The sequence below is a fragment of the Tachyglossus aculeatus genome, chromosome 3 (assembly GCF_015852505.1).
Source record: "Tachyglossus aculeatus isolate mTacAcu1 chromosome 3, mTacAcu1.pri, whole genome shotgun sequence".
NCBI classification, from domain to species: domain Eukaryota; kingdom Metazoa; phylum Chordata; class Mammalia; order Monotremata; family Tachyglossidae; genus Tachyglossus; species Tachyglossus aculeatus.
In genome coordinates this window covers 83,386,496-83,401,093 of record NC_052068.1, presented here as the reverse complement: position 1 = coordinate 83,401,093, position 14,598 = coordinate 83,386,496, and the positions used below count along the sequence as shown (strand labels likewise).

Below are 14,598 nucleotides of genomic sequence, written 5' to 3'. Positions count from 1 at the left end.
GCCGAATTGTACTTTCCAAGTGCTTGGTACAGTGCTCTGCACACAGTAAGCGCTCAATAAATGCGACTGAATGAATGAATTTTCCCAAGTCTTTACTATAACGACCACTCCAAATGGTAAGCGCTCAATGAATGCCATTGGTTGATTTTGGTTTCATCCCAAAGTCTCTCTCCAGGTTGTTTTAATTATTAATTAAGTAAAATTCTACATGGAGCAAAACAAAAGCAATCCAATTATTTTACTGAGCTACTTTAAGCCTCTAACTATTGATCAAGAAGATTTATATGATTGCTTATTCCGTCTTGGCTACCACTAATGATAAATTTCCCTTTACAGATGGTCATGCTAAGAGGGCAACCTTGTTTTCCATGTCACCAAAGGCCATTTCCCCTTGCTAGTTAGAGGCCAGGTCTGTGAGTAGTTTATATACCAGGTCAGTGATAACCTGGTGTTGAAACTCTAGAACCAAAGACTCCTCTTAGCTGTGGGAAAAAGGCAGTGGGTTTACTGCTACCCTTCATCATCATCATCAATCGTATTTATTGAGTGCTTACTGTGTGCAGAGCACTATACTAAGCGCTTTTTTGAAGCCTGTTTCAGAATCCAGTGATAGCAACTGGATTGAGAATAGGCTTGAGGAAATTAAATGAACCAAAATGGCTCCTGTGGATTTTAGTTCCATATTTTAGGAAGGAGAAGCAGTGTGGCTCAATGGAAAGAGCACGGGCTTGGGAGTCAGAGGTCATGGGTTCGAATCCCGGCTCAGTCACGTGTCAGCTGTGTGACCTTGGGCAAGTCACTTCACTTCTCTGTGCCTCAGTTACTTCATCTGTAAAATGGGGATTAAGACTGTGAGCCCCACATGGGACAATCTGATCACTTCGCACATAGTAAGCGCTTAAACAAATACCATAATCATTATTATTATTATAAGAAGTTAAAGAATTTAGCAGCAAAAATGACAAAAGGGGAAAAAATAGAGCAAGCAACAAAATGTTAAAGGAGAATGAGTTATTTAGTCTTGAGGGACAACTAGGAGATGACTGAGGAATTTTTTTCTCATAATAATTACAGCAAGATAAATTTAGATAAGATCAAGGATTAGTGAAGAATAAAATAATTTCCTGTAGGAAGCTTTGAAATCGCCTTCCCTGGCAATTTTTTGAAACAGGATACATTCCATTTGTTTTTGTTGGTTTAGGTGTTGCTTGATTTAGGATTCAGTAATCTTTCCAGCCAGAGCTTCCTGATTAAATGAATATGGGTGAAGATCAACCTGTGAGGGAGGGTTGACTATGGGGGAATCTACAGATGAATAACTAGAAAGGGTTGCATGGAACAGCTCCACCTAAAATTCTAATTTTCTATCCATACCAGACCATCGCATGTGGGGCCTTTAAATCACCCTGCAAAGACCTAAACTAGAATTTTGTATTTATGGAGATAGTCTCGGTATATACACTTGGTGGCTGCCAAACAACCGTGATTCAGTTAAGCTCAAATCCTTCTAATCATTGGAAAACAGGAGCCTTCATCCTTTTTTTTTTGGTAATCTCCCCATTTAGATATTAGCTGTGTGCAGTTTTCCTTTCTGATCTTTTCTGGGTGTATTTTGCAACCATCTCCCTCTTGTCCTTGCCTGCCCTCGGGTGGGGAGGTGGAGAGGGAGGGCTTCTCAAAAAGAAGTTCATTGGCTTGTCTTGACATTGATTCAATAAAGTGAAAAATTCTCATCTTTCCTTACCTTAGGCAATACTCTTTTGCCATGACACATAGAAATAGAAGGGTTTGTTTTTTTTTTCCTGAACAGACCATTTGAAGCAGTAATGTTTCTTCATAGTGATTCATAGTCATTACCTCATGTAGCTATTCAAGTGGACAATTTAAATTATGGCCATTGACTTTGCATGTGAATGAAGACATGCTTTTGATGATGTGAGGCTTTATTTTGAGACTGATTCCATCACACTTTCAATCTGGTTCCTAAGCCATGCCATTCAAGTGTTCAGTTCTTCCTGTGGACAGTTATAAATGATTGCACTAAAACTCCTCAACTATAATAATCTTGCTGAAAATTACAACTTTTGCTATTGAAGAGGAAAGATTGGAATTCTATGTCCACCAGGAACTTTTTCTGATAGACTCATCTTGCATGTAACTTTTAGTTGGAAATGCTTCTATTTTGATCTAGGAGATAATGATAGCAGTTGTTATTTGTATCATTTTATTACAAAAGCTTCTGAAGACCTAGTAACTTTGGTTTGACAGTTGACATAATACGTTTAAATCACAGAAAAATTGGCATATTGGCTGCTGGGTAATAACGTGCCCATCTCCTGATTTGGCACATTGAATTTGACTGAGTCTGTGACTTATATGAGGAAAAACACCATTTTTTCTGCCTCTGTCTCTTATGATTATAGTGAACTACCATGCAGGTGATATAGCGTGAGAGATAAAATAGACTTTCCTGTGGTTGCACTTTGAAGGGGAAGCCCTGCTTTGTTGGCTTTTCTTCTTTCTCTGAGGCATCCTTTTGACATGTTATTATTCTCATCGTATATCTAGACACACATCACTGATGGCAGGGACTGAGGAGAAGGGAACAAATGGCTTGGTTGGGGAGAGAGGCATTGCCGTTCACCATGATGAAAAAGTTGATGAAAAACAAGCATCTCCTATAAGCTTAATTCTCTTTTCCCTCCACTGCAGCAATGAGTGAAGGACCAGCCACTCCACAGCCGTCCATGTTACCACAGACTCAGCCAGAACACTCCACTAGTGAGGATGCTCCAAGTCGGACGATCCCCACGGCCTGCGTTCGGCCCACTCATCCTCTGCGCAGTTTTGCCAACCCCTTGCTACCTCCACCAATGAGTGCAATAGAACCGAAAGTCCCTTACACACCGCTATTGTCTCAAACAGGTAAATGTTTTACTTATACATGTGTGTAGAGATGATATGGAGATGAATATCACATAGATGTCTAGACCTGACTTTTCTCCAGGATTGCTCTTTGGGGTGAGAGTGATGTGGACCATTTGTCAGTGAAGAGATCTGTACGTGGCCCATTGCAACAGAATTAGTAGACAAGTTCCCTGTCCCCTAGACTGTAGGTTCCTTGAGCATATATTCCTTTTCTCTCTTTTCTGTAAGTGAATCTCCATAATAAGTAATTTAACCAAGGCCTCAAACCCTCTTATTCATTCATTCATTCAATTGTATTTATTGAGTGTTTACTCTGCAGGGAACTGTACTAAGTGATTGGGAGGGTACAAAACTATTCCCTGCACACACAATGAGCTTACAGTCTAGAGGGGGAGGCAGCTATTAATGTAAATAAATTACAGTTATGTACATAAGTGCTGTGGTGCTGGGTGAGGGATGGAATAAAAGGACCAAGTCAGGGTGATGTAGATGGGAATGGGAGAAGAAGAAAGGAGGTCTTAGGAAAGGCATCTGGGAGGAGATGGGCATTCAAGAAGACTTCGAAGGGAGAAAAGCATTCATCTGTCTCGATTTGAGGAGGGAGGTTATTCCAGGCCAGACACAGGATGAGGGCAAGGGGTCAGCAGCAAGGTAGATGAGATTGTAGTACAGTGAGAAGGTTAGAATTAGAGAGGTGAAGTGTGTGGGCTTGGTTGTAGCAGAATAGTAAGGTGAAATTGGTTGGGGCAAGGTGATTGAATACTTTATAACAAATGGTAAGAAGTTTTTGTTGGCTGTGGAAGTGGATAGATAACCACTGGAGTTTCTTGAGAAGCAAGGGAACATGTCCTGACCATTGTCTGTAGAAACATGAACCTTGCAGTGGAGTGAAGTATGGACTGGAGTGGGGACAGACAGGAGACTTCCCAGTCCCTGTATCAAGGATGCTGATACAGTAATCAAGGCAGGATAACATAAAGGAAGTGTGAGGATAATTGTCTGAAATTATTAAAGTGCTCTCTTCTAAGATGAGATTGAGGCACACTCTTTTGTATTTGCTTTCTAGAAAGTAGGCTTTGAATGAATAGGCGAAAAAAGAAGCTTTAACTAAACTGGGTTAACATGCTCCATCTGTGTTTAGCTCAAAGGTTGTATTTCTCCATCACTGAAATAGAAATCCTATCCACTCTGACTTTCTATTTAGGGCCTCTGCAATATTTTGATTGAGGGTACTCTTGTCAGTCAGCCAGAAGTGCTAAGCAAGTGCACATGATCCCCTTTTTGGTATGAAATTATAAAACAGCCTGTAATTAAATAACAGGACTTTTTTGAGCTCTTATTGGGTAGGGAGAACTGTACTATACCTAGGGAATTGAAAGGAAGACTGTAAACCTAATAAATTCCATAAATTTACCAACCACCCCTTAAATGTTACTTTCATTTGTTGTGAACTTGAAATTGGTAGTTTCACTTTGGATAAGAATTCACCCTGCCTCCTGGGAACGGTTTGCAATTTGGCTGCTATTTTGTGCAGACATGGAATTCTAGAGACTATTTAGAATTCCTTTTTTTAGTGTGATTTTTTTTTTTTTTTACTGGATATTGGGTATGGTGTGCTTGTAAAACAACATATGTGTACTGACTGTGAGGACAAATTACCCACAACATACCCTGTTTAAAAAAAGAACAAAACGAAAAAGCCTGTACACCTGCAATCCATCATTAAGAAATCCAATTTATGATTGCAAACAAGAGAGAGAAATCTTGTTGGGCTGTTTAGTGTGTTGTTGGTTTTGGCTGAAATAACACCCAGGTTGTGTAGTTTATCACCAAGCAGAGCAGTATTTTGTGTTATTTATATGTGGGATGTGTATTTCCCCCAATGAACTAGTTTCATAATATGACAATGCATGCAAGTCTTGAGGGGTTTTACTGTCTACCTCTACCTTTACTTCTACCTTGTGGTCTTGCTTGAAATATACATATATTTTTTAAGTTAATCATTGCTTCATTTCAGCTCTATCTCTCATTTTCTTTTCTATTCTTCTGTCTTGTAAATTAAATTTCTCCCAGATGAAACATTTCCCCTAATCCTTCTCCTTCAAATCCTTTATTGTTGCCCTCAGCCCTCAACTCATTCCAGAATGTCTCACTTTATGATTTCCAAAGAACTATTCCTTCTGTCTTTGGTGACACTTGGTAAATAGTGTGCTTTTAAGAGAACGGTGCTGTTTACTTATTCTAAAAGAGAAAGAAAATTAGCCCAACTGACAGATGCATGAGCAGTGACAGTAACTGCATTCTTCTTAGCCTGGTGATAAAATACTTAGGGCTTTCAGCAAATTTTAATTCTCTGAAAATCATTACTTCAGTCAAACTGATTGATGAAGTGAAGTAATTCACATTTCAGCACTTTTTATTCCTCAAATAATTTTAACTTAGAATACAGAATAAAGAAATGTGCAATTAGTAATAAATTTGTCCCCACCACAAGCAGTTGCTTTGGAACAGGGTAATGTTAAGCTTTCTCTGATTTCTGCAAGACCAGTGTTGTAATTTTGATCTGTAGTGCTTGCTAAACCATTCCCTTGGCTGCCTATGAGGTTTTATTTTTTGCAGTAGCCTCAGAGGTGCTGCAGAGGTGTTGCTACTTAGGGAAGCCAAATGATGCAAATGAAATATTAGACCTGGTTGGAAGTCACAGGTGAACTGGACAAAGCTTTAGGCCTCCGGTTGGTGCCGATAAAGGTAAGTGGCAATTTAGTTTCCAAGTTCCATGTTATTGAATTTTCATAATATAAGAAAATTATGGTTTGAAATAGGTATAACTAACCAACTTCTGTGGAATTTCCTGATCCCTTTGGGACTCAGTTTCTCCATCATTCAATTAGGTTTGATCATCCCTCCCTCATAGTAGTTTTTTAGAAGGCAAAAGTTAAGAGGAAAGTCATCATACCATCATCAGATGAGACATTCAGCTAGCCAGAAGTCATCTACCTCTGAGCATTTGGCTCACCTCATTTTTTGGTATTGTCTAGTGTTTCAGTTTCATCACTACTCTGTGATGGAGTGGTTCCATTTCTTAATACTTAATCCGAAGAAGTGAATAACTGTGCAATCTTTCCTTTGCACATTCCATTGTGTTGGCAGTCACTTCACTTTGCAAATCACAGTCATACACATATAATTGATTTGGCTTAGGCCCCTTTCAGGTTAAATAGAAAATGTTTGATGGAGTGTTGAGCTTATTGCATTATAGATCTGACATAAATTCTACAAAGGGCCAAGAAAGGGGAATTTTTTCTTTACAAGCAAAAATTCCTTTTAGCTGGTGAAATGATCAGCTGCACTTTAAATGAACCTGGATTAGGAGATCATTTGTCTTCTGTAGCAGTAAGTCTAAGGGAAAAAGCAAATGTGACCTCTTCAAGAGTGGCTTTTATATTGTTGCACAGTTTTATAACTTTAGCCCTTTCAAGCTATTTTATCTCTATAAGGATGTAAAGCTGTTGTGTTTTCCTCCACTTACACATTACTTACCTTTAAAAAAAAATCCAGGGCCTTCCCATCTTTTCAATCTTCCAAAAGATCAATATGTCAGGGGACATGACAGGCCCAAAATGCACTTCATTGTCCTGCAAAATTGAGTTTGATTTTTTTTTCCTCTACAAATTGCGGCATGTGATCTAATTTGTCTGAGAAGTGATAATAGAGAGAGGGTGGGGGCTGTCTACAGTGGACAGAAAGGGTGTCTGATTTATCTTTTAGGGCTATTTGGGAAATCACATATTCCTCCTGGTTTAGCCTGATCTTTTTGGCATGCCCCATTTCAGTAAATATGCTTTCAGAAAAATTGGCAGTAAATTATTATATTACGCTGTTGGCAGGGTTGATTAGACACAGCCCCAAATACATTGTATCAAATCCAGCCATTTGCAGAGCTGCTTGGCTACCACACTTCCTTCTCTTGGTGAGATGCAAGTCCCCTCAAGCAAACCCAGCTTGACAAAGGCATAAATTGTACAACATAGTAGTCGTGATGTGTGGATTTGATTTTACTGAATTAAATATGCCCCTTCAACCTCTGTAGGAACAATATATAGAGATAGATTGAGATGGGAAAATGGACAACACCAGAGAAACTACCTGGCTGCTTTCTGATGAGGTGAAGTAGGAGTGAACCTTAAGCAAGAAGAAACAAGAAGTGTTTTAAAGATGTAATGAATAATGTGATATTGCTATGGTTGGTTGGAGTCAGCAGGGGCAGGGCGGGCTAGTCTGTGTGTGGCAATTGGAAATGGGTGACTTTCTGAGCAGAGGCTTCAAGAAGATTTTGACACCATGAGGAAGCATTGTCTATGTGGAGCCAAGAATTACAGGTAGCAAAGGAGATAGTGTAGCAACTAACATATTTTACAAGGACCTTATGTGGGAGGGACTGATAGTCTTTGGAAAAGCAGCATGGTGTAATGGATAAAGCACTGGCCTGGCTGACAGAAGGTCATGGGTTTTAATCCCCGGCTCTGCCACTTGTCTGCTGTGTGACCTTGGGCAAGTCACTACTCTGTGACTCAGTTACCTTATGTGTAAAATGAGGATTGAGACTGTGAGCCTGATGTGGGACAGGGACTGTGTCCAAGCCAATCTGCTTGTATCCACCCCGGTGGTTAGCACAGTGCCTGGAATGTAGTAAGCACTTAACAAATACTATAATTATTAGTTTTTGCATATAGAATCAAATCAGTTGGACAGAACCACTGTCCTGCATAAGGCTCACAGTCTTAATCCCCTTTTAGAGATGAGGTAACTGAGGCACAGAGAAGTGAAGTGACCTGTCCAAGACCATACAGCAGACAAGTAACAGAGCTGGGATTAGAACTCATGATCTTCAGACTTGGAGGCATGGTCTCTACTCTCTCATACTAGCAGCATTGTCTTCAAACCTGGAAAGACAGCTAAGTACATATTCATATTCAGTAGTTTTATTGAGCACTTACTGTGTGCAAAGCACTGTACTAAGCACTTGGGAAAGTACAACATAACAATAGACATACTCCCTGCCCACATCGAGCTTACATATTATATTCTAAAATTGCCTGTAGCTTTCTTTTACGCTTAATCCCTCTGCACCATTTTCCTTGGACTCTTTAATAAGTTATAAGTAACATTTTCTCATTATTCCAAACTTGCAAAACAGGTTTCAGAAAACACTTGCCCTTACTTTAAATTATGGCTTGGTTTTCCATTATATTTATCAATACAAAGAGAAAGTCCAGGCATCTAAATATATTCCTTTTAATAGGCAAAACCCATGTGGTGGAAAATTATGTGCATAATGGGGCAACAGCAAAAAAAGATGCACTGCAATATTTAAAACACATTCTACCATCCAGCAGAACAAGAAAGTATTGGCAAGTTTGGGGAAAATAACAGCATTAGAGGAGAGCTCTTGGAAAGTGCCAGGGGCTATAAGTACATGGTTGTACAGTCATCTAGCTTGTAAGCTCATTGTGAGCAGGTAACAAGTCTCGCAACTGTGTTGTATTGTACTCTTCCAAGCAGTACACTAGTACTTAGTACAATGCTCTGTGCACAGTAAGTCCTCAATAAATATGCTTGATTGATTTCTGTTGCGTGGCTAGACAAGGCTGATCTTTATCTAGAAAATGGGAATTGAAACTGTGAACCCCAAGTGGGACAGAGACTGTGTCCAACCCAATGTGCTTGTATTCACCCCAGTGCTTAGTAGAGTGCATGGCACATAGTAAGCACCTAACAAATACCATAATTATTTGGATTGGTTTCTTTAACATATCCCATTGGAAAGGCAATGGACTGTCTATATTCATACAGCGAGGCAAGAGGCATCAGATCTCTGATCCTCAGGAGCGATTTATTCTGAAATTTCTGTAGCAAGCAATAGCGGTTAGAGATGGGGACATATTTATAAAATAAGGCCATCAATAGCAATTTGTGCTTTTGCCTGTTACGATTTACAGAAGCTTGTGTAATAAATCATCCTCCACACAATGATATGCTTTGGCAGCTCAGTAGCCAATAGTGAACTATTGGAAAAGAAGTACAAAAATCAAATCAGGAAAGCTGGTGTGCCTTTGGGAGATAGCGAAGTCAACAATTTGCTACTAAGTAGAGGATCAATAAAACTCTGGTAGAGTCCATTTTTTTAAGATTCTGGACATACCCAAATAATCAATCAATCAGTTGTATTTATTGAGCGCTTCCTGTGTGCAGAGCACTGTACTAAGCACTTGGGAAGTACAAGATGGCAACATATAGAGACAGTCTCTACCCAACAGTGGGCTCACAGTCTAAAAGGGGGAGACAGAGAACAAAACCAAACATACAAACAAAATAAAATAAATAGAATAGATATGTACAAGTAAAATAAATAAATACAGTAATAAATATGTACAAACATATATACATATATACAGGTGATATACATATATACATATATACAAATAAGCACAATGACTTTCCTAGAAGCTTCATCAGTGTCATCTATAAAATATATCCTTCACCAAATGATAAGGCAGGATCACCAATAACAAGATCATCATCATCAACAATGGTATGTATTGAGCACTTTGTGCCAAGCACTATACTAAGTACGTTGCAAGATCTTGTGGAAGTAGCATTTATTTAACATGTAGGCTCATCACTGAGTTCTCTTCAACACTTAGTCCAGTGCTCGGCCTGGAAGTTCTTAATAGTATTATTGACAAACTATCTTTTCATCTCGCTGTGTTATTTTACAGCTTACTTTTTTACAACTATTGTAGGGAGCGAATTGATATCGAAATTTCAAATGGAAAAACCAAACTCAAGTTCTCTTCCCCCATATTTGTCTCTCAAGGCATATTGGGAACTATTCACAAAATACACTCTCAGGGGAAAGATGAGAATGATGTTCAATTAGGGAATGCTTTGGGGAAGTTGTCTTTTAGGAGGGATTTGGAGGTGGGATAAGTTGGAATTTGAAGGATTTGAGGATAAAGGGAAAGATACAAGTCATGAGTAAGATACAGTTTGAAGGTTAGTTTTGGAGGAGCAGAGAGAATGATTGGAATAGAATGAGAGAAGAAAACAGGTAGAAAAAAATGAAGCTATCTGGTGGAAGACTCTGAAAGCAATGTTTCGGAAGTTGCTGTTGTAAAGAACTGAAAATGGTCATCATTAGGGTTTGTGAAGGTATGTGTTTCAAGTGACACATGCAATTGTATGTAATTGAAGAGAAGGGGTGGTGAGAAGCTTGAGGCACAGAGACCAGTCAGGAGGTGGCTGCAATAATCCAACTGGAAAGTGATAACATCTTGAGACAGAGTAATGCTCATGAGAGTGGAGACAGAGAACCAGACCTTGAAACATTTTAGAGGAAGAACTAGCAGGATTTAGAGTCACTGAATGTTGAGGAGTCAAAATGTCTATGAATAGGGATAGTAGTGTTGTCAGCAGTGAAAGGAAAGTTAGAAAATAATTGGAAGGGAAGATGAGGTCAGCTTATGACGAATTGTGGTTAAGGTATTGACAGATCAAACAAATGCACAATAGAATTATATAGAGAGAAAATAAAAAATATCATGTCTTTCCTACCTTCGTGTCTCTCCTACCTTCTTGTGGCATTTAGATTTAGGACCCATGAGGTAATTCCTTCAACTACACTTTGTAATGGCCAGGTGTTCAGTTGATTATTGTCAGAGAGTTTTCAAAGAGGCCACTGGAGAGCAAAACAAATGATTCAGAGGCTTGAAAAATAGCATTTATAAAGTAAGGTTAAAAGAATTAGCTTTACTTAGACTAGGAAAAGTTGAGAGAGGATTTAAGTAAACTGTCCTGTATGAGTGATCATAAACATATGTTTTGCTTTCACTGAGCACAGGAGAAGAGGACATTAAGTATAAATTTCAGCAGAAGGAGTTTGGTGAGGCATTAGTGGCAACTTTTCTCAATGAAATAGCAGTGAGTCTCACTGGAATTCCTTACCATGAGAGGTGTCAGATTTCCTTCTCTGGAGGTTTTGAAAAGTGGGCCGCTTTCTTCCTGCAAAGATTCAAGTGCACTTCTGCCTAAAAGCACGGAGCTGAACTACATGATCACTCTAGCTTCTTTCCAGATCCAATCTTGTGATCCTTCAGCAGCAAAATAGAGAGCATAAGTCTTGTTTATTAGAAAGTTTCTGAGGGCCTGCCTGAGATGAGTGATGCTATATCGTTGCACAGTATTGAACCAGCCTCTCCTTGTACATCAATCTGGAGGCATTAGGCACTTTTGTAATTTACAGGAGAGCATTGATTATCCAAACTAACTGGGAGTGAAGGCTATAAGGACAATTATGCGTATAGATAGCAGGTGGGCTGTCCCTAGACTCTTAGAAATAATTTTCTAATGTGCCCCCCAATGGTTAGGAGGCACAACTCTAGCTATTGCTGGGCCATATCACTTGCTACTACTACTAGTCCTAACCACCTCCTTCCCCTTCTGCCTCCTTACATGATCCCACTGAAGAGGAGCAAGCTGCTTTCTCATCCATTCACTGTCATTCAATCAATGGCATTTATTGAGCGAATAGCATTTTGCTAAGAACTTGGGAGAGTACAACAGAGTTAATAGATACATTCCCTGCTCACAATGAGCTAACAGTCAAGAAGAGAAAACAGGCATTAAATACAAATAATTCCTAATGTATGATTTAAAGATAGGTACATAGTGCTATGTGGTTGAGGGTGGATGAATAGCAAATGCCCAAAGGTCACAGATCCGAGTGCATAGATGATACAGAAGGGAGATGGAGCCAGGGAAAAGAGGACTTAATCCACGAAAGACACTTGGATGAAATGTGGGGAGAGTGGTGGTTTGGCATATATGGAAGGGGTGGGAGTTTCAGACTAGCGGGGAGGATGTGGGAAAGGATTAACTAAGAGATAGGATCAGAGAACAGTGAGTAACATGGTGCTAGTAAAGTGATATATGTGGGCTGGGCTGTAGTAGGAGATCAGTGAGGGGAGGTAGCCGTATTCACTTCTACCCCCTGCCTGCTACAGTTATTTCCACTAAAATACATTTAAGGCTCTTTCCCATCAAAAGGTTACCAATCCCATTACTCTTCTCCAGTATATAATGACAAGAGTGCCTCGATTTGGAAGCATGAAAAATACATGGAAGTGGATCAAGTAAACCACCAAATTAGCTGAGGATTTAATTAAAAACTCTTTCATGTGAGAAACTCATATAGTTCTGAAGGAACTGAAAATTTATACATTATCATCATTTCTTCCCCAATTACATCTAAGCCTTCACCCACAGAGAACTTTTGTAAAAAGTGTCCATTAACTGTTTTTAAATATCTTCTTGTTCTTAAAGTTTAATCTTGAGGGAAGAGACCTGAAAGGGTATATAAGCAATTGGTGAAGCATCTCAGAGGCTTCAATGTTCTGACTTGAATCTTGCACCAGGGGTTAAAGTTGTGCATGTTTATCTTTATTTCTAAATTTCAATATTTACCAGGAATGATAGGCCTCTATGCAAGTTAAGGGGAGCTATTAGTTTGGGATGAATTTGAAGATGGGCAAAAATTGGATTTCAAAGATTCTAAACTTCCAGCAATATTTCCAAAATCTTCCCTGTGTTCTCCTTATATCAAATGCCCTGCTCTCTAGAGTATTACAGTGTAATTAGGCTTCCTCCTCCTATTCTAATATTTAATTCCCTTTGAGGGAAGTACCTTATTCAAATCTTATTGCCCTATCTCATCTTGCTAGCTATCTTTAATTTTTATTTATGGTCAAGTAAACAGTGGTAGTAGATTAAAACAAACAGTTTTGGAATCAAGTAGATGAAAATTTTTAATTACAATAATGAGTTCCTTTTGGGCTTTTGGCACCTCTGAGATTACTGATACTGGTTAACAAAAGGAGTTTTGATAAAGCACACATTTTCCGTTAGGCCCGATCTAGCCCAGAAAAATGAAATGTATAGATTATCCTAATGGCTTGATTTATGAAAAGCAGTATGGCGTAGTGGATAGAGCACAGGCTTGGAAGTCAGAAAGTCATGGGCTGTAATTCCAGCTCTGCAATTTGTCTGCTTTGTGACCTTGGGCAAGTCACTTCTCTTTGCCTGTTACCTCATCTGTAAAATGGGAATTGAGACTGTGAGCCCCATGTGGGACAGGGACTGTGTCCAACTCGATTTTCTTGTATCCATCCAGCGCTTAAAACAGTGCATGTCACATAGTAGGTGCTTAACAAATACCATAATTATTATTAAATCTATCTTTGAAGCAAAAGAAAAATCTGCTTACATCTAAAAACCCAAGAAATGTGAAGCTTGAATGGAGAACATGCCTGAAGAGTTTGGAAAATAATCTAGATGCGTGTTAAATCTTTATGGCCTTCCATTGGAGATATAATAATGTATCATTTCATAATCATTGCTCAGGGAAAAACCCACTGTCTGATTCCCACCCTCAAAGTTGTGCTCTGTGCTTCTTTTCTCCCACCGTTCCACTGTTATACATTATTTGATGTATTGATTCACTATATCTTTAAAACATTTGTCCTTACCCATGAGAATTACTAATGCTCCTCAGGTGCAAGTGGGCTGTTTCCCAGACACCTTTCTGGGATCCTGACTTGCAGCTGAATGTTGGTCCCAGCCTGGAGTTTGCAATGATGAGATTGATCCAAAAGCCACACGTGACTCTTGTGATACATCTGATCTAACAGCAATAAAAAGGTTGGACACAATCACCACTCAATAGACCTAAAAGGGATGCAGTCACATCAAGAGTGATAATTGGATTCTGAAGCAGGAGAGCTTCTTTCTAAACCTGGAAAGCCTCTTGATCGATCCTTTTTTCTGCTTTCCTTCCCATGAAATTCAGGTATGAGCACACACATTAATGAAATAACCACCACAGGATACTCAGGACCCTTTGCTAAAAGTGTATATCATTCGGGGACACGTTGGATCCACAGAAATTCATAGAACAAAGAGACAGCCTCATAAGTAATTTTTAGTGGTAAACAATGACTGTATTGATGTTGCAAAGGCAAAAGTAATTTTAGCATTTTTCAGAGAGCAGTGAGGATAAAAGCTGATATTTTTCTATTTTAGTGGCTACCTTAATCCCTTTGTGAACCACCAGTTACTCAAAAGAGGTGTCTTGGGACCTGAACATATTGCAAGGAGGATTGAACCAACTATTCTCTTTTATTTGGTCCAAATTTTCAGATCATTATTTTCTTATGTAGGCTCACCATGGGTTTTTGGTAACTGGCTCATTTAAAAGAACTTGTTAAACAAATTACGAACATAGCAGCAACAACGGATCTAGAAAACTGTCCCTATTGCTTCATGCCACTCTCTTTTTCAGGCAAAATTAAGAATTCCCCCATTAGAACCTGTTTTGTGATCATAAGTCTTTGAAACAGGGGACCACACTTGAGAAATTGGACCCAAATGGCATCTTGTGTTGTAACGGCATAGAGGGCGGCAAAGGATGATGAAAGATTGATTAAATTAATATTTCCCCAAAAGACCTGAATTAAAAATGCAGTGAGCAATTCAGACTCAGCCTAGCATCAGCGGGGGCTAATATGTTACCCATGAAAACATTTACTTCTGTGAGTGTCAAGAGTCTTTCAACAT

At 39.1% G+C, this 14,598-nt stretch overlaps 1 protein-coding gene across 1 annotated transcript in view; it reads left to right on the top strand.

Moving 5' to 3' along the window:
* The window catches only part of DCC (DCC netrin 1 receptor), a 1,045,544-nt gene that overhangs the window by 1,007,002 nt on the left and 23,944 nt on the right, over positions 1 to 14,598 (top strand). The window contains exon 27 of the mRNA XM_038743415.1: positions 2,713 to 2,925. Coding sequence (XP_038599343.1) covers positions 2,713 to 2,925 — 213 coding nt within the window. The remainder of the gene's footprint in view (positions 1 to 2,712; positions 2,926 to 14,598) is intronic.